This window comes from Sminthopsis crassicaudata, chromosome 6 (assembly GCF_048593235.1).
Source record: "Sminthopsis crassicaudata isolate SCR6 chromosome 6, ASM4859323v1, whole genome shotgun sequence".
NCBI classification, from domain to species: Eukaryota; Metazoa; Chordata; class Mammalia; order Dasyuromorphia; family Dasyuridae; genus Sminthopsis; species Sminthopsis crassicaudata.
Window position 1 is genome coordinate 17,187,791 of NC_133622.1, and position 21,661 is coordinate 17,209,451.

General features: G+C 38.9%; 1 protein-coding gene across 1 annotated transcript in view; it reads right to left on the minus strand.

Moving 5' to 3' along the window:
* Positions 1–21,661, minus strand: part of SEL1L3 (SEL1L family member 3) — a 110,014-nt gene that overhangs the window by 20,605 nt on the left and 67,748 nt on the right. Inside the window, exons 13-16 of the mRNA XM_074275633.1 lie at positions 20,173–20,313; positions 15,828–15,890; positions 1,918–2,094; positions 414–541 (exon numbers count right to left, since the gene is read on the minus strand). Of these exons, the coding sequence (XP_074131734.1) occupies positions 414–541; positions 1,918–2,094; positions 15,828–15,890; positions 20,173–20,313 (509 nt within the window). The remainder of the gene's footprint in view (positions 1–413; positions 542–1,917; positions 2,095–15,827; positions 15,891–20,172; positions 20,314–21,661) is intronic.

The window sequence follows — 21,661 nt, forward strand, 5'->3', positions numbered from 1 at the left end:
GTCTTTGTTCACGTTTCTGAACAAAAGTCATTTTTAGAAGTGCTTAGATTCACTTTGCTTATTGACTTCCCTTCTCAATAAATTCATAATACAATCTAAAAACCTCATTTTCACCTGCTATTCCAGTTACCTCTTTGTTCAAATGGGCTTGCTTTTTAGGATCTAGCGAAGTTTTGTTTTCTCTGACCAGAAAAAAGGGGTCATCTAACTCATAGATGGGATAATCAGTTGCCAGATAATTAAGAATCGATGAATTCCAAATAAGGTAAAGCTGGGGGTAATGGGTAATTTTCCAAGGAGAAATATGAAGAATTCCCAAGACACCATTTCCCAAAACACGTCTCCCCTGTTCCCTGAGTTGCTGTTACTCTGATAAATGTCTCTTCCACAGAGAACTTTCCATGGTTTCTTACACAACGGCTTTCTCGGGGTCTCTAGGAAAAGTCTCCAAATTGCCAGTCATATAGTACAGGGAGCACCACAAGGTTCCTTCGATATGTCCTCCTTGTGCAGCCTTATGGAAATATTCACCAGCCAATGTCTGCAAAGAAACAGATAAAGATGTCAGGCTGCCTAATAAAGAGGTCCCTTTTCCATGTTCTGCTTCCCTCTCTGCTGAGCTGATTTCACAAGTGCCAAGATAGCGAGGCACCTCAAGACTGATTTTATCACAGACACATAACTTCAAACGCCCTAAAGAAACCAAAGACGGCACAAGGCGTGCTCTGAAGAAGGGCTTCCGTCTGACATGTGACAAGCCACTCCAGCTCATCCGGGGATCCGGCCAGCAAGCCTGTTCATCACACAATCAGCACATTAGAAGTCACTTCAGGTGAAAAGCCGCTCAGTTGATTTTCCTAATCCCTCCCTCCAAACACATACATACAATTTTAATTTATTTTAAGAGAGATGAAAACGAGAATATAATTAGCAATATAAGTGTCATGTATTTAGACGTGTAGGAGGGTTATTAAGCATGCATAATGAATAAAAATACATACAGGGTATCCCAAAAGTCTTTGCATGCTTTCAAGCTATTAAAGCTTAAAACTTATTTAATCTACTAAAGCTTCAAACTGCACCGAGATTTTTGGGACGGCCAGCAAGTGTTTTTGTTCATTCTGAATGTTTAGTCACCCTCCTATGCATCTATATACTCTCTGAGGACCTTCTTTTCTGTATCACCATTTAGAACCAGTACCTCCCAATGTAATTCCTAATTAGTGTCTTTCTTTCTTTCTTTCTTTCTTTCTTTCTTTCTTTCTTTCTTTCTCTCTTTCTTTCTCTCTTTCTTTCTCTCTCTCTTTCTCTCTCTCTCTCTTTCTTTCTTTCTCTCTCTCTCTCTCTCTCTCTCTCTCTCTCTCTCTCTCTCTCTCTCTCTCTCTCTCTCTCTCTCTCTCTTTCTTTCTTTCTTTCACTGTTCCCGGTTATTTCACCTTTGTGTTCCAGAAGACTGGAGCAAAGACTGTACGCCTACCCATCTAGACCTCCTCAGGTGCCTCCAGAGGCACGTGGAAGACACTCAACAAATACTTGCTTCTCCCTGAATTCATGGCCGTGACAAAGTTGTTGTTTTTTTTTGTTTGTTTTTTCCCCTAGACAAACTTGTATGCTTCCCCTTTCTCAATTTAATAAAAATATATTTTATATATTCATGTATCATCATTCTAAAAACAATAATTGTCTCCATTTCTGCCTGAGCTTCCAGGAAGCTCAGGACAAAATGAAAGGCTCCACGAGCAGATCTGGGTATGGTTATATCTACTTCCACTGGTTCTTTTCATTGGTTATGATTTTTGTTTTTATTTGTCCTTTTCCATATGTGTTTCAATTTTATAGATTTCCCTAAGTCCACTGGGGAAGCAGGTTGGTTAAAAAAAAAGGGTTTCAGTAATGGCTCCACAAAGTCTTACTCACTTGGTTCCTTCCAGCGACTCCTGGGAAAATGCCATCTAGATAAAGAACTCCAAGATTGTAGGAGGCGTCTGGATTCCCCATTTCTTCTGCTTTTAGCCAGTATTTTGCTGCTTTGACATAGTTTCTCCTAAATTTGTGGTAATACCATCCTAGGCCATTCACTGCCTGATGTAATCCCTGCATTTTGAAACAAACAAAAATTAGATATTAATTTCCCTAGAAAACAAAATTAAAGTCACCAGAGAATATAGGCGTAATCTGTCCAAAGCTAATCCCTCCAGAAGCTTCTACTGTCACTTTTTTAGGGGACAGATGGGTCATTTATATAGACCTTAAAATATGGGCATCTCCAACATCCCTATCCATGTTGGCTTTTATGAAGCAGTTGTGATGGTTTCTGTCTATCATCTGAATAGGGATGCTGGGCCAAATGTATCCCTCGCTTTCTATGGTCTAATGATCCTTAGTTCCTTAGGAGAGCAACATTCTACTGTAGGCAGGGCAGCCCAGGCCAGGGCAGCATAAGGAACAGAACTTTTTGAAGGTATGGGAGGCATTTGGGACCATGAGGTCTGAACTCTACCCTAGCTCCTTGAGCTTTCCGCTTGATCTGTCTGCCGATGTGTTTGGTTACTCTGCCATAAACAATGAAATCACCACGACTTCCTACTTGCAAGTAAAGGCCATCTGTGACAGCGGAGCCTTCCCAGCTTTGACAGCCAGTTTAGTCTCAGCAGGGATTGGGCGTTTAAGAGAAGAAGGGAGGATGTAGGAGGCAAGAGGAGGTTTTCACAAAAAAGTGACTGAACCTGAAAAGGGCCAATTTTAGGAAGAGTGTTGGAGTAGCTGTCTCCAGCACCTGGGGAGAGGGATGCCCATACTGCAATGAGTACTCTTGCACTGGTTGGATTAAATCCCTCTGTACATCTCATACTCTTGTTCTTTCTTGCATCTCTCACTCGCTTCTGGTATCTTTAAAAACCCATCTGTTTGAAACGAGAGCTATTGATCTAAAAGGATTCAGGCAGAATTTCTACTCAAACGGCTTCTTATGTGTATGTGTCATAGATCCATGTGGCAGGTTGGGAAGGTTATGGGCCCCTCCTCAGAAAACTTTTTAAATGCATGTGATAAAACACATAGGGATACAAAGGAAGTCAATTATGTTGAAATGCAGTTCTCAAAATCTTTTTCTTAATGTCACTCACTTCTAAAAGGACTCGAGACCAACCGCACAATAAGCCAAAGCTATTTGTACAAAGTGTCTCTCTGCATTCTGTTCTCTGGTGAAAAAGAGACTCTGAGCACAAGAAGTGTTTCTTGTTTTCTATTTGCATATCTGGCATCAGTGTAATACTCTGCCCAGAGCGGGAACCTCATAAATACTTATTAGATTGCTTGGATGATAAAGAGCTGAACCTGGATTTAGCATACCAGGGTCCAAAGTTGTGGTTCTGCCATTTACCAGTTTCAGGCAAATCACTTAAAATTGTCTGAGCCTTGATTCACTCCTCTGTAAAAGTGGAAATAATGGTCCTTGCAAGGTCTATTTACACTAAGAGGTAAACTAGAGGATTCCTCATGTACTTTACAATTCTAAGACTTTAAGATCTTAGGTGATACGATAAGATTTTCATTATAAAGTGCTCTATAAATGTACATTATTATTAATAGTGCTGGTGATCAATAGATAAGTTAGGTAGATTGTCAAAATGCAATGGACTGAAGCAGCTAAGATGGTGGAATAAAGGTACCGATGTAGTCGAATTCTCCCAATATTCCCCTCCAAACAGTTTTAAAACAGTGTGTCAGATTGATTTTAGGAGCATCATAGCCAACAAAACGTTGGGATGAAAAATCTTTTCCAGCCTAAAACAACTTCGGTGGTTAGCAAGAAAAGTTTGTGACACAGGGATGGGAGTTAGCCTGGAGTATGTACTATGACATCAGTGGTGGATCTTGGGGGAGCCACAATAGCAGTAGAAGCCAATGACTTTAAGAGTTTTTGCAGTGGAGAGGAAAATGGGGAAGGTGATAAACAACATTTGGATCTTATTCTCATCTAAATCAATTCAAAGAGGAAAGAATATATATACATTTATTTGAGTATAAAAATTTATCATACCCAACAAAGACGTAGAAGGAAAAGAGGATAAGAGAAACAGGAGGGAGATAAAAAGGAGGGCAAATTAAGGGAGTCAGTGGTCAGAAGAAAACAGATTTTTGAGGAAGGACGTATGTGAGAGATAAGAGGGAGAAAGATAAATAGAGAAAAAGAGAATGGAGAGAAATACACAATAATTTGACCATGGATGTGAATAGGAAATAGATTGCAGAATGGATTTGAAACTAGAGTTCAACAATATGTTCATTACAAAAAATACAACTAAAACAAAAAGACACAAATAGGATTAAAATAAGGGGCTGGAACAGAATCCTTTATGCTTTATCTGTGGTTTATAAAAAGGGGGCAGTGGTAGCAATGATAGTCTCAGATAAAACAACCTAAATCAAACATATAATTGGAGAAATTACATTTTCCTAAAAAGGTACCATAAACAATGAAATAATAGAAAAAGTTTGTAGTAAGTTTCTCTGATAAAGGCCTCATTTCTCAAATATATGGGTAACGGAGTCAAATTTATAAAAATAAGAATCATTATTAATAATGATTAATGCTCAAAGGGTATAAAGATGCAGTTTTCAGAAAAAGAAATCAAAACTGTACTTAAACATACAAATATTCTAAATCATTGGGAGTAGAGAAATACAATTTAAAACAACTCTGAGGTACTATTATTGGATTGACACAAAAAGGAAGATGACAAATACTGAAGGGACACTACTGCACTATTGATGAAGTTGTAAACTGTTCTAATCATTCAGGAGAACAATTTGGAACTATGTCCAAAGGGATATCAAACTATATATATCTTCTGACCCAGAAATACTAGTACTGGTCCGTATCCCAAAGAAATCAAAGGAAAAGGACCCACGTGTACAAAAATATTTGTTGTTTGTTCTGTGTTGGAAAGGAATTGGAAACTGAGGGGATGCCCATCAATTGGGAAACAGCTGAGTCACTTTGATTGTGATGGAGTACTCTTTTGCTCTAAGAAGTGAAAAGGGGGATGGTTTCCAAAAAAACTAGGAATGACCTATTTGAAGTGATGCAGAATCAAGTGAGCAGAATCAGATCATCTTACTCAATAACAAACAATATTGTAATGATGATCAGCTACTCTGAATGAACCAGGACAATTCTGAAGACTCATGATGAAAAATACCATCCCCCTCCAGAGAAAAAAGTGATGAATTCCACGTACAAATTTTTTCATTTTATTTTTCTTGCTTGTTTTTGCAGGAGAAGGCAGGAAGATGTGCTTAATACAGAAATGTTTTTTGCATAAATTCACATATATAATGGATATCACATTGCTTACCTTTTCATTAGGTGGGGGAAGGTTAGAGGAAGAGAGGATTTGATATTCAAAATTTTTAAAAGAATGTTAAAATACATAACAACATTGGAAAAAAAATTATAATGAAAAATAGCACAGCAACCTTGGGTTTGCTTCACTCACTTTTACAATAGCGTAAGCTTTTGTATAAGCTGTATTTCTATCAGCAGAAGACTGAATCAAGTCTCTCCAGGTTTCCCATTTATAAATGAAAATAAGGCCATTAACTGATGCTCAAGGACATAGCAAAATCTATCAGCCAGTGCATTAGGGATCATAGCCCCCAAATTTGCATAGTTTAAAAAGGTAGCAACTCATGACTTTTAAAAGGTAATAATTGCTATTTTAGTCATCAAATCATTGTAAAAGATAATAAAGGAGACAGATGGCTAGGAAATGAAATAAAATAGTCATGTATCAAGAGTAAAGGAAACAGAGGGCCAACCTATATGTTAAATTAATACCTTTCTAATGCTACAGTATCTAACAAAAGGTCTAAGTGTGGACTCTGATGAAGGATTTATAGGAGAACCTACCTGACAAGATTCCCACTTTTGAGTATGTTTAAGTAGGTTACGATACGTCCCATGGTGGGTATCATCATTAGGAAGAACCTTTGTAGGATGGATGTGTTTATTCCTTCTCCTATAGTTCAGGGAAGCCAAGAAGATAAATACATCCATGTGTGGAGTGGGCCAGAATCAAAATGTTCAGAGTTCAAGGGAAGTGAGAGAAAATCTTTAGTGATTACGAGATCTATTCCATAGTAGGAAGTTGGTTTCTAGAAATAGGGTTTTACTTTATCATTGCTAAAAGGTGGGCTTCTCTATTGATGAATTTTTTTTCCAACTATTAAATAGAAGCAATGTTCATATAAATGAAATATTAGATTTCTTAAAATATTATATGAAAATATAAATAAAATGATATTTATCTTTTCTCTCTATTTCTTTTTTCCCTTTCTTCCTCTCTTTTTCTTTCTTTCTTTTTTTCTGGTGAGGCAATTAGGATTAAGTGACTTATGTAGAGTCACACAGCTCATAAATATTAAGTGTCTGAGGTCAGATTTGCCTGACTTCAGGGTTCTATCCACTGTGCCATCTAGCTGCCTCAGTTTTTAAAATTTTAACAAACATACTCCTCTACTTAAGTTTTATTTGGACGCTTCATTGCAATATGGAGATTTTCCGATTCTTGAATGCTGGCCCCTGAAATCCAAGTTCTGGTAGTTTCTATTAAGGTACAAGAAACTTGATGAAAGGTTTTGTATTTGTCATTTGAAGACCAGCCTGGCTAAATTCAGAAATACTCTTATTGAAAGTGATGAGGTTTTTGGCCACAGCAACTCTTGAAGACCATGTATTAAGTTATAGACCTGGTAGAAAAAAAGTTAATGGTATTAACAAAGTTGCATAAATAAAGATATATAAGGGACTGGTGGACCCTCAGAAAGCACTTGGAACAGACCTGTTTCTAGGTATCTCTCTGACTAAATATCCCCAGAGGCTTTACTCCTAGAGTGCCCGGTGTGAGCTCCACAACCATATTCCTACATCTAAGAGTTTACTAAAGCAAAACAGGATGACTGAATATTTAAAAAAAAAAAAAAGGAGGATTATATTTGAATGCAGAAAGATAAAGATAGATACACAAAACAAAACAAAACAAAAAACATTAGCAAAATGCTTTTTAAATGCTAAGAAGAAAACAAGATAGACTTTCATAAGGAGATAAACAAAAAATATCATTATCTGAGATAATTATTACTTTCCATTATATACATATAAATATGTAAAACAGATACATAATATATAAATATATATACATACATATGTATGTGTATAATCCCTAAAAATAAACTATATAGCCCAAATTTTCAGTTTCTTGTACAATCTTTTTTTCTTGTTCTTTGCATGTTGAAATGTTTTTGATGACTAAGTTCACAATAGAAAAGAAAAGAAAATTATGGAGAATGTTGGTTTGAGACACAAAAATAGATTGCATCCCTTCCCAAACACCACTACTATGTGGGAGAGATATAATGTTCAACATGAACAAACAGAACAAAGAAGCAACCCTATGATTCCTAGCTTCGGGTTCTGGTGGAAGACAAAGACTCATGGACATTGACATAATCTTGATGCTTTTGACACCTTGCCTGTTTATATTGACTCTAAGTCTATATACAAGTGCTACCTAAGATTTTAGTTTAGAAGCAGCACCCAAGGGTGGTGTTTAAGCAAGCCCTCTTTATCTATTTATCCATTTGCATCTTAGTTTGAGAACTTCTTTATCATAGTAGCTTGCTTAGAGATCTCTGGAGTCTTTGGATGCTGGTAACTTGAACCCCAGAGTGGAGGTGGTGGGGTCCAAGAAGAAAATTTGACCTCAGGAGGTGATGGCTCCTGCCATCGTTTTAGGTTACCTGTGTTAGACACACTCCATGTGCCCTGCTGGTTGGTATCAAGAAGCTTTTCCGAATTGAATCATTGCTCCAACTTGGGATCTGAGAAGAATGAGTTAGCAGGTGCTGGGGAAAACAATGAACCAGTACAGAAGAACTTGATTCCAGTTCCCAAACACTGAGCCATGGGAATAGCAGGAAAATGGTGATACCCACAAATCCCCTTCAGAACCAGCTACACAGGGAAAACTCATATTTATGGGAACTATCAACTCTGGTTGTTGCTGTTTCCTTCATATTCAAAGAGGACCAAAAACCTCACAATGCCAGGATCAAGGTACAGCGTGTGTGAGCATAGCTAGGCATCTAAGGTGAGCTTCAAAGCTCTTCCCCACAGCAGCAAACATAGTCCGTATGGACATTTGGGATGGAGATTTCCCTAGATTCGAGCGCCTCGTGTTTCTGTGTGCTGCTGTGATTCATTCTATTTTGCTCATAAAACACAGTCTTACTGGGCAGTGCTGTGCCAGCATCTCCCATGTCTCACAATCTATACTGAAGTTCTCCGAGAGACCCTGAGCGTGTCCTTGTTCTGCTGCTGCTTAGCTCTGAGGGAGTGTTGCTTTTGGGTAAGTTCTCCATAAAAGTCTTTTAAGTAAATGGATGTTTAGCATTCAGGCTCCATGACCAGCCCATTGGAGCTGCCTTCTCGGGAGCAGAGCCTGAATGCTTGGCAGTTCATCTTGGGAGACGACCTTAGTATCTGGGACCTTCTATTGCTGGGTAATTTTTAGAAACCTTCTAAGACAATTCAAAGGGAAGTGGTTCAATTTTCTGGCATGGCACTAGTGGGCCGTCCAGGTTTCACAAGCATGCAACATGGCTCTGTCGCTCTCCAGTCTGCTAGGCAGCCTCATAATTCTTCTCTTCCAGACTTTCTTTTGGAGTTTCCCAAATGCTGAGCTGGCTCTGGCAATGTGTGCCTCAGTACCATCACCTGTGAGAACATCCCTGAGAAGAGTGTTGTCACTACCATAGAGTTCAAAATTTCTGTATTTGCTGGTGACTCCATGTGTGGGCTCATGCTGGCTAGTGGAGAACCTCTGCTTTCTTGCTGTTGATCGTCCAAGCAAAACTAGCACAAGGGACAGAGAACTGATCCATGCTCTGTTGCATCTCAGTCTCAGGGGCTGCACTGAGTGTACAATCAACTGGGAACAAAAAGTGGAGGACCAACTATGGTTGCATCATTTATAACTTAAATCATTTACCATCAGTGGAGTCCCTGACCTTAATGCCAGTTTTGTCCTTATTGAAGACATCTGATAACAGCAGAAAACATCAAGCTAAAAAGCAGGGGAGGAGTCAGCATACAGCCCTATTTCGCTCCACTGGTGACAAGGAAAGCGTGAGGGCAGTGTCCTTTATCCAGACCCTGAGCAAGTGCGCTATCGTGAAACTGATGTACAAGACTGATGAATTTTTCCAGGCAACCAGAATTTACCAAGCTCTTCTACAACCCCTCATGACTGACAGTATCAAAGGCCTTGGTCAGATCTATAAACGTTGTGTGCAGATTTCTGTTCTCCTGGCATCTCTCCTGAAGTTGTTGGAAAGCAAACATCACGTCAGTCATTCCCTGGCCCTTTCTGAGGTCACACTGGCTCTCAGGTGGATGACCATCTTTTTCTTCTTCTTTTTTAAATAGTATTTTCTTTTTCCAAATACATGCAAAGAAAGTTTTCAGTATTCACCTTTGCAAAATCTGGTGTTCCAAATTTTTCTCCCTTTCTCTCCCCCTCCTCTTTCCCCTAGATAGCAAGCAATCCGATATCAAACATATGCAGTTCTTCTAAACACATTTCCATATTCATCAAACTGCACAAGAAAAATCAGATCAAAAGGGGAAAAACATGAAAAAAAAAAAACCAAAACAAGCAAACAATAACAAAAAAGGTGAAAATACCATGCTTCTGATCTACATTCGGTCTCTGAACACAGATGGTTCTCTCCATCACAAATCTATTGGAATTGCCTTGAATCATCTCATAGGTGAAAAGAGCCAAGTCCATCACAATCGTTTGTTGTTATGTACAATGTTCTCCTGGTTCTGACCATCTCATCCAGCATCAGTCTGTGCAGGATGACCATCTTCCCAGGTGAAAGGTCAGCCTATTAAAGAGGACTCTGGCGAGAATCTTACTAGCCATGACTAAGAGAAGGTCTCTCCCTCCAACCTCCATGAATATCACACGACAAACTATTTCCTGTTCTTTTGTAGGGATGGACAGCGCGGCCTCCTTGGAGTCCTGGGGGATGACTTCCTCTTGCTGTAGAACTCAGAAGTGAGCAGTAGAATCCCAATCCTGTAGATCTCTGCTGAAATGGAATCAGCGTGAGATGCTTTACCACAGGAGAGGAACCCAAAACCTCTTCTTCAGATGGAAGTTTGGCTAGAAAGGGATTGAGCTCAGCCTGAGGTACATGGTCAGCGTTTCAGCACTGGTTAATGGTTGGGAACACCATGGAAATGTTCAGCCCATCTCTCCGGGACCAAGTGCTTCTCTCTGGCTCCCTCAGCTCTGAGTAGTGTAGACCCTCTGGCTCATAAATAGTCTTCAGGGCATCACAGAAGCGCCTGGACCGTTGTTCCAGGGAGGAAACTGAATCTCATCTACCTTCTCCCTGAGCCAAGAGTCCCGCATCTCTCTAACTTCGCTTGCTCTTTCCTTGGAGATTTTTAGAGACAGACAAACAGGCCTTCTTGTGAAGCCTGCGGAGATCTCTTTGTGGCTTCTGATTGTCCCATCATGGTTCTGGAGGACCAAGGATAAGGAATGCTTATTCCTTGTAAGGAAGGAGAAGTGATGGACCAAACACGCAAAATGAGACTCATGTCACCATCTGTATCGGAATCTGTTTTGTTCGACTCTGCATATTTGTTTCAAGGATTTATGAGGTTTTTTTTCTTTTTTTTTTTTCTGAGAGGGAGAAAAAATGCTTAATAATCGAAAAGCATTTTACATTTAGTTCAAAGATTCTGTCACTGTTTGGAACTTAGCCTTGGAAATGCCTTAAGAGCTAGTTTATAAGCTCCCAGCAATACAAAATCAAGTCAAATTACATTAAACTCACGCTTCATTTTGTACCACAAACTGCACTGAACACCTTAATCACCAGACCTAGTTCTGTCTGACATTTAGCCTTTTCCAAAAATCATATCTAAACTCAAAAGATTAAGATGAACTCCACCTAAGGATGCCCAAAAGAACCTGTTATTGAGACTGAAGGAAGTTCCAAAGAAGAGTTTCAGCCCTGCTGTGAATAATGGCAGCACCAGAGCAATACGACTGTACAGTCTTCCAATGTGACTATTTTGAAAGAAACAATACTCATTTGACTATAAAATTTTGGCAAATTTGTATAAATAAAATTAATCCTGTAACTGAATCGTTGTATTTCATATTATATTGACATTGACTGGTCAAATTAACTACTATGCAAATGATTATAAGTGTAACTCTATAGAGCTGTTATCATGGAGTATTATCTAACCACATAATACAACAAATTAAAAAAATAAACTTAAACAGAAGTCATACTCAAGTTATAAATAGATTTGTTGAAGTTTAGCAATATGACAAGTTTTAAAGATCAATTAGTATTTTATTATTATTATGTTATTGGTAGTAGGGGTACGTTAGGGACATGTCTAGCCTAGGTAATTTATCTACATTTTTTTCCCCAGTTAATTACTTTGCTATTATTGTTCCTCTTATTTTCACCTTTTTATTTTAAAAATTATATTTTATTTTTTCTCAATTATATATAAAACGAATTTTCAAACATTTGTTTTTATTAAATTTTGAGTTTCAAATCCTCTCTCTTCTTTTCTCCCCTTCCTCTTCCTTCAAAAAGGCAAGCAATTTGACATAGATGATACATGTGTAGCTAGATGGTGCAGCGGATGGAGCACTAGGTCAAGAGTCAGGAAGACCTGAGTTTAAACCTGGCCTCAGATATTTACCAGCCATATGATCCTGGGCAAGTCACTTAATTCTATTTGCCTCAGTTTCCTCCTCTGTAGAAAGAGCTGGAGAAGGAAATGACAAACCACTCCAGTATCTTTGCCAAGAAAACCCCAAATGGGGTCACAAAGAACTGGGCATGACTCAAACAACTGAATAACTGAAAAACATGTTCCATAGTAGCCATGTCATGAAAGAAAATGCAGACAAAAAAAGAAAAAGAAAAATTTTAAAAATATGTTTCAGACTCATGATGGAAAATGCTATCTACATTTAGAGAAATAACTAATGGAGTCTGAATGCAGATCGCAATGTATTATTCACTTTTTGTGTATATGGATTTTTTTCCCTTTTGATCTGTTTTTTCCTTCACTATGTAACTAAAAGAGAAATATGTTTTACATGATTATACATATATAACCTATATTAAATTGATTTCTATCTTAGAGAGGAAGAAGGGGAAGGAAGCAGAGAAAAAATTTGAAATTAAAATTTGATAAATGAATGCTAAAAATTGTCTTTACATGTAACTGGAAAAATCTATTAAAAATAAAGTAAAATTTTAAAGTATGTTTTTCAAGCTGTAGGCACTCAGATTCTATCAGTTCTTTCTTTGGAGGTAGGTAGCATTTCCCCCTCATAAATCCTTCAGAATTGCCTGGATCTCTGTATTGCTGAGAACATCAAGGTCATTCGCAGTTGTTCATCATACAGTAATGCTGGTACTGGGCATGCTGTTCTCCTGATACGGTTCACTTTGCACTAGTTCACATAAGTCTTTCCAGGTTTTTCTGAAAGTATCCTGCTCATCATTTTTGATAACACAATAGTATTTCATTACAATAATATACCACAACTATTCCCCAATTGATGGACATCTTGATTTCCATTTTTGCCTCTACAAAAAGCTGTAATGAGTATTTTTATACAAAAAAGTTCTTTTTAAAAATCTCATTGGGATCAGCAAGATGATTTCAGAAAGATCTAGAAAGACTTAAACAAACTGATGGGAGGTGAAGTGAGTAGAACCAAAAGAACGTTGTACACAGCAACAAAAAGATTATATAATGATCAATATAATGTACGTAGCTCTTTTCAACAATGAGGTGATTCAGGGCAATTTCAATAGATTTGTGATGGAGAGAGCCCTCTGCATCCAGATAGAGAATGTGGAGACTGAATGTGGTTCACAGGATAGTATTTTCACCTTTTTTATTATTTGCTTGCTTTTTTTTCTTTCTCATTTTTCCTTTTTGATCTGATTTTTGTTGTGCAGCCTGATAAATATGGAGATGTGTATAGAAGAACTGTATATTACTTGCTGTCTAGGGAGAGGGATGGGGGAAGGGAGGGAAAAATTTGGAACACAAGGTTTTAAAAGGGTGAATGTTGAAAACTTTGAATGTATTTTTAAAACTATTTTAGTAGTTTTTATTTACAAGATATTGCATGGATAATTTTACAACATTGACAATTGCCAAACCTTTTATTCTAATTTTTCCCCTCCTTCCCCCCTTCCCAAGATGGCAGGTTGACCAATACATGTTAAATATGTTAAAGTATAAATTAAATACAATATGTGTATACATGTCCAAACAGTTGATTCCTTTTGTACAGCAAAAGGAATCAGACTTTGAAATAGTGTACAATTAGCCTATGAAGGAAATCCAACATTTGCATGTATTTTTTAAATAAAAAGCTATTATTTAAATTTTTAAAATCTCATTAGGATATAGACCAACAATACATGTGGTTTTGTTGGATCAAAGAATATGCACTGTTTGATAGCCTTTTGGACATAGTTCTAAATTACTCTCCAGAATGACTGGATCATTCACAATGTAGGAAAGAGACTTTGAACTGGATCATTTCCAAAGTATGCTTCTTTATAGTAGGGAACTTCTATATATCTCGCATGTTTCACAGTAAAAATAATGGAAAGGATGAATATTTATTAAGCACCTACCATATATATTATTCATTCTATAAATGTATCTAATTTGATCCTCACAACAATCCTGTGAGATATATGCTATTATCATCCCCATTTTTTGAGTAGTTGGGGAAATTGAGATAGACATGACTATGTGGTCCTGGCACATGGTTATTAAGTGTGAATTCAGATGATATTCCCATTTATTTAGATGTCCCTAAACTCATTGTACGTCATGTTACTTAATCATCATCATGATACTCGACTTATTTCTTGCATTCATGGGGATAGTTAAGACCATACTGACTGAGGAACTAACCCAGTGATAACACTAGAGAACAAATAACTGGGGTTTCGGGGTTCCGACCACTTTACGATCACTTTAGCATTCCGAAGGCACACAACAACAACCACCAAAACAGCAGCTGCAGAGTAACAAGAGCAACAAATCCTTTAAGACTTGCCCAGCATTTTATGTATGTTAAGTCATTTACCAGAGGTACCTACTACCCATTGTGCACCATCTTAACTGAATCCCCCTCCTTGGCAGCATGGTTGATGACTCTGGCTCTGAGGAGTTTCTCATTAGTTTAGATCTATTTAATGTGCATTTAAAACAGAACACATTATGATTAATTTTCCACTCAGAGGTATAGTTAGATCCCTTTAGACACAGAAAATCTACATTTGCATTGTTTTACATAGCCACGTCCTGGTTGGTACAAATCACGAATCCAGTGAAGAAGTTAGATTATTTAAATTCTCACCGAATATTTCCACTGGACTGGAACCAATCGTCTTATTTCCCATAATTATACCTTTGAATAGCATGAATGTGAATAGATACAACAACTTGACAGGATTCGTTATTTGCACTAATGAGGACCTGGCTACATCAGAGAAAACTCTTTTGGGGACAGAGAAGCGAGCCCCTCTCCCTCGTCTCCAGAGAACTGGTTTTGTGAGCGTGACTTCAAAGTGTGGTCACGTTCCTCCTCACACTGGCTCACCGGGGATCACAGCTCTTTATGGAGTTGGATAGCCTCTCTGTTTCTCAATTTCCTCCTTCATACTCCAGTAAAACCAAACAACAGGAGCCCCAAAACTCCTAATTTTGTCTGTCTCCCAAGTGCCTACCCCAGTGTCTGGAATGAAATGTGGAACGGAACCTCCCTAAATCCACACTAGCCATTTAGTGTTCGCTTGGGAAAGGGATAAGAGAGAAGAATTAACCTTATTATTCCAGCTTCCATTGTGCTTCTAGAAAAGTTCTAAGCACTCTTTACACAGATCACTATTGTAAGGGAAACACTTTCAGACAACAATACATAAAGACGGTATGGGTGATAGCACAGCTTGGTCCTGACTTTCAATTATGTGGCAAAAAAATGAAATGCAGACAATATCTCCGAAAGGAGCACGGATTCCTTTCTACGGAGCTTCTTTTAAAACTGCTACTTTGAACATCTCCATTGGAACTAACGGCACAATCAGAACAGATTCATAAGATCCTAGGATTTCGAGCCGACAAAGACCAGTCCAGAGGATGAAAGAAACCAGATGATTAGTCCAAGATCCCACTTTGACCCTAGCTGTTCTGACCTGAAGACTGGCCATTTTTCCCAATGCTATTGACTGCATTAAAATCAACAATAAGGTCACAGTTAAAGCCTTGTTATCCAAAAAAGTACTTTCATGTTAAAAGGTTGAATTCGAAAGAATTAAAATGTTGTTTTTTCAAATTCAATAGTCTTTGTACCCATTCCATTTTAAGGAGAAAAGCTATTTCTTATCAATGGAACAATGACCACATTTTCATCTCCAAAATGATTTGTCTTGAATTATGTTAATGGAAAGAAAAATTCCGTTTCCGATTGTTCCGTCTGTTTTGTGGCAGGTTTCTGTGTGTGCTGGAACTAAATCACACCTAACCATTGCACTGGGCTCCCCCCCCTCTGCTTCTCTTCCCTTTTCCACCTTCAGGATCTTTGTGTGTAGTGAAGCCATTTACTCCTGTAAACTTGTGAGTGCGTAGGTGCTCAGTGTGGAAATATTTCACTGTAAATAAGAGGCTTAGGTGTTACCTTGGCAGCAGCTTTTTTCATCAGTTCTAAAGCAAGCCTTCTATTCTTCCGTACTCCTTGACCCTAAACAATAACAAACAACAACAATAAAAATGATGAAGAAAATACACACGGTTAATGCTCTGCAGCACAAGGCAAACAGGCTTGGCAGCTTTTAGCAGGACGTGAATTAAAAAAAAATGTAAACTTCACACTTTCTAAATTTAAAGCCAATTCCAAAAGAATGTCAGCTACAGGGTTGTTATTCCACTATTATTTTCTGGGGTGACTTTGCTGACATGACATTGCCATTCATCACTGTATAAGTTCCATTTTTACCAATGTTGCACTGATGCTATCAGAAGCATTGGCTAAGATTCAATGAGGTTAACAGTCGTAGATGTTTTCCTTCTGAGATTATCTAACTGGTAAACTTTTTTAAAATTAATTTTACAATTGTAACATTTTTGACAGTACATATGCATAGGTAATTTTTTTTTTTTACAATATTATCCCTTGCACTCCCTTCTGTTTCGAATTTTCCCCTCCTTCCCTCCACCCCCTCCCCTAGATGGCAGGCATTCCCATACATATTAAATATGTTATCGTGTATCCTAGATACAATATATATGTGCAGAACCGAATTTTGTTCCAACTGGTAAACTTGATAAGACTTTAGTGGAGCAGGGGACTGAGGGAGAGTGATAATAAAAGGTTAAAACCATTCTCTGTCTTAGTTCATGAGAGCTTACTCCCGTGGAGAGAAAACACCAAAGAATTAGTACTAGTAAATAATCAGAATTCTTTGGAAGCAGAGGATGATATTAATTCAGAGTCTTAAGAAAGAAAATATTTTTGTTGCCATGAGAATGAAACTGGTAATTGGTAAACTTGATAAAAAAGACTTTAGTAGGGTAGGGGCCTGAGGGGAGTCATAAGAAAAGGTTAAAACCATTCTCTGTCTTAGTTCATGAGAGCCTACTCCGGTGGAGTGAAAACACCAAAGAATTAGTACTAGTAAATACAGAATTCTTCAGAAGCAGAGGATGACATTAACTCAGAGTCTTAAAAAAGAAAAGATTTTTATTGCCACGAGAATGAAGCATGCTAAAATCATTATATTCTCCAGTAGAAAAGAGTAGAAAGCACTTAGAAATGGATTGTTTATGGGAAAAGGGAGGGACTGAGAGGGCAGAGGAGACAGTAATTAGATTTGATGATACAAGTTAAGAGAAAGGCACAGATTGTATAAAATACAAACTCATGGATTAACCAATGGTCATCCACTTGTGGGGTAGAAATAGACTGAAGGACATTTATGCAGAGACCCTGTCAGACCCTGAAGACCCTGATTAGAGAAACATGGAGAATGAAATGCTCTATATAACTTGATTATTTGTCCATATCATGATGTCTACCTCATGACCTAAGGGGTCACAACAAATCGCTTCTAATTATCTAAAATAAAAATAGAATTGTCATGAGAACTGAGTTCTGTGCTGGCTAATATAAAGAACCAAAGCAATCAACCTTTGCTCAACAGACATACTTAATAAACACAAGAATGGCTAGGAGGACAGGAAAAAGTGACCTCACCTCCTTAGTTTTACCCTTTGATCCACCTCACGGCACAGCATTTGTGTGCCAAGCCCCAGAGGATCCTAAGAATAACTCTTGAGTTAAATAGTTATCTGAGACAGAAGGCTTTGATCTCCTCCCAGCAAGGTGTAGAGTTGGGAAAAAAAAAAAATAAAAAGGACTCAATCTTAGTCCAAGAACTACACACATGAGTTAAGGCAGCAGATTTTATGAGCCCAAGCACAGCAAAAATTACATACCCAGAGTCACTAAGAGGTCAGCAGAGCAGCCTGTACAGTAGAGCCCATACAATATATACACTGTCTACGGAATCTGTACAGAGTCTACACAATGGAAGGCATTCTGTTTTCCAAAATGTTCTTGCTATGCTATTCTGTTAAATACCTTTGCTTTGAACTGATTATGTCTTGACCAGGTTTTCTTTAACTTTTTCCATTCGTGACCCCTTTTTGCCTAAGCAATGCTCCTATGGGTATAGAGGTATATAACATAGATACACAAACCAAACACTTGCCGATAATAAATCATAATTTTGTGGCCCCCACATTCAGTTATGAGAGACCATATGGGGCCACAACCCACAGTTTAAGAAGTTGGGTTCTAGATCAGTAGAGGAAAAAGTAAACATATTTAATGGGGATCATGAGCTGTGGATTTTGAGTAAATGTAATTCTCCAGAATACTGTGATCTGGGTAACTACGCTGTAATTCTGGGTAAATATTCTTGCGTGAGAAGGGGGAGTTTCCCAGATGCTGAAGAATTGGGACCATATTGTAAAGATGCTTTGCAAGACATAATGTGTGAAACACATAGAAGGTGTGTACACGAATATGCTGTTTCATATTAAACAACAATATGGACAATATTGAATATAATATAGGGAAATTTGGAAATATTTACTTTCTTTATAGGAGAATATGTGGGATTTGAAATAATGAACTACGAACCAAAAGCCATAATGAATATGATTAAGGAACTATCTCAGATCATCACTTTCTACCAAACTGCTAACTCAAAGATTATTTTTCAAAACCAGAACAAAATGCTCCATGCATCAATCCAATTCCAATTCGAATGGCCTTCTTTTCTAGCGCTACTGAGCGGAACCAAAGTGTGCCCCAAAAATATCCGCTGAACATCCCCTCGTGGGGGTCAAAGCTGTGCCGGATAGAGAGAAAGATGGAGCATGGAAGTTCATAAGCAGGAGAGCAGAAGTCTCCTTAAGGATGACCGAGGCAACACTTATGGCACCGTGCTGATTTGCTGAGAAGGGGAATGCGATTAGAGCCGGTTTCCTTATCAAGGAATCTGAACAACATCATAACAAATAAATGTAGGGAGACACCACAAGATGTTAGGAGGACAAGACCAGCCTGGGGCTCAAAGAGATCTTCATCATCACGGATGTGATCTTTGTAGCTGAAAAGAGACCATGGAAACACAAAACACACGTGTATATTGCTCCAAAGGTAGAGGAAGAGCTGGCGTTGGAGGCAGGATGACCGTGGTTGGTTCAAGCTCTTCTTCCAAAATATATTGGCTTTGGGCCCCCACCCAGGCAAATTACTTTGCTGCTCAGTGCCCTGGGCATGTAGGGTCTCTAAGACTATAAACTGCACTGAAGATGGTGGCCTGCACTGATAAAGAGCGTTTCCCATCTAGGAGACCCCTACCCAGGAAATCACGAGCCCCATCCCAATTGATCTTCCCATCAGAAGTAGCTTAGTGCAGGGCTTCTGTCTACCAGATGATCCAACAGTAGCTAAAGACTTAACTAGGCTGTTTTCACTGGGTCAAGCTAAGATTTATTACAAAGATAAAAAGATGATTAAACTTAGGCCCACGAGATAATGTTAAGGGAGTTGGGATGATTATAACTGGACAAAGAAGGCACGGAATCTAAATGACTACGTCTCTGTGAGTGACGATGGTGGATATTTCTGGCCGTAGACCGGGGAGGGGAGATAAAGCCGGTGTTTTGATGGGTAGCAATAGCCATGGAGCCCGCTGCCCCTCTGTGGAAGAGTACAGCGAGGCAGGGATGCTACCCTTTGACTACTGATTTTTATGATTACGGGAGCTAAGATTTAATGGAAAGAGCACCACTTGCATGTACAGGGGATCTGTACCCCCAAATCCAGAGCAAGTCATTTAATGCTGCTGAACCTCAATTTCTGCATCTGGAAAATGAGCAGGTTGAGCTAGGTGATCTCAAAGGTCCCTTCCAACTCGAAATCCAGTATAATGGCATGGCATGGAATAGCCTCGCTGAGATGAATTCTCACTAACGATTTTCTCTTCCACCTCCTCACTGCTTGAGTCAGGAGGGGTTAATTAAAAGGCTTTAGACTTGGGCTCGGGATCTGAATATCAGCAAATCAGACACAGGTGTGATTTCTGTATAGATGGAGGGAGGGGTGTGTGTGTGACATGAATAAACGGCTGTCCAACAAGACCAGGTGAAGGGCACCAAACTGAGAATCAGGGATATCTCCTAGAGAAGGCAGCAGTGTTTGGAAAAGCCTTGAGAGTCAAAGAGCCAAACATAGAAACAGTTATTAAAAAAAAATGGGGGAGTGAGTAGGAGATATGAGCAATTCTCATTCCACCTTTTATCAGCTATCTCTTTCTCCCTAGAGTGAGTGACGGAAGCAAATCCTAAGCTATTTAATTACCTACTCCCTGTTTGCACATATGCCTCCAGGAAACTGTTCTGCAATTCTGATGGGAGTTGCAAAATTTAGGCACAAATTAAGTTATTCTTACCTTGAATAATACAATGGCATAATCATATATTAATGCTGGGTCTTCCGTCTCCAAAGCACCCTTCGCGTACCACTCTATGGCAGCTTCAGGGTTTTTAGCCACGCCTTGTTGTCCCCAGAATAGCATCTGTGCCAACCGTTGCTTAAATGACAAATAATAATAATTAGGATGACGATTTTGTAAAATGACCTTCACAAGCCATGGTTAATTTCAGGCTTTTTCTAAAAGAGAAAATGCATTCGGTCCAATGGATTTTGTTATCCACAGCCTGCAAGGTGATTGACATCCTATGTTTTCCACCTGATAACCGTAGCCTTTAATCACTCCATAATTAGAAATATCCTAATAGAAGCCAGGGAGCAAGTCTATCTTTGTGAGAGTTGGTGGAGGGAGAGAAAGATAAACAAAAACTGAGGTATCGCAGAAGCACAGATTTTCAGAGGCAGCAGGAAGGTCAGCAGCATCCAGTCCCACTCTGCAACCTCCCAGGTAGGTCTTTACCTGAAAACCTCCAAGAAGGGAGGATCCATCCTTCCCTCTTTAATTGTGATGGAGTGTTCCCCAACTTCAAACCTAATTTTGTCTCTGGAGTCAAAGAAACAAGTCGAATCTAATATTCCATACAACATCCCATCAAATTGGGGAAGACTGATCTCATGACCTTCCTGCGAGGCTGAACGCCCACAGTTCCTTCAGCTAATGCTCAGACAGAATGCACTTGAGATCGTGCACCTTCCTGCTCATCTTCCTCTGGATCCTCTCTAGTTTAAAAGTGACCCGGAACACTGGAATACAAAAAGTCAGAAATGGTCTGGCCAGGACTAAGGACCGGCCAACACTGCCCACATTCTGTGGCTTTTTTAGCCCTACATGATCACATGGTCAGAAAGGATTGGCCAACAAGAAGCTCCAGACCAAGCCCCGCTTGGCCATCGTTTGGGCCGAGATTGGCTCGGAGTGAACGTAAATAGCAACTGTTCCTGTTTTGGCCAGAAGTCCCGAGGGCCTTCGCTTCCTGGATTTCTTTTTTTATTAAGGAAAAGTGATTATTCTCTGCCTCATTTCTTTCTTACCTAGCCTTAATCAGCTGCTGTGTAGCCAAACTCACTCACCTTATACTTGCAAAGCTTTTTTTTTTCTTTTTGAATCCATGTAATTTTACTCTTACCCCTCCTAAATTTCATCTTACCATACGTTCAATGTTCTAGCTTATCAGGATCCTTTTAGGTCCCAATGTCATCCGGTGGGGGTATCAACCCCCCTCCCCCAAACTTGTCACCTGCATACTGAACGAGGCTGCCATGTAATTACAATTATCCAAGTCCCTGACAAAATTAGGCAGCACTGAGTCAGATTCCCCAGAGTGCTCTACTCGAGCTCTCCTTTATCAATAACATCTATTTAATACTCGTCTTCTCTTCCTAGACAGTCTGTTCTCTTGTCAAATGATCCTGTGAAAATAAATTTGCTCATTCCTTGAAACCTTTCT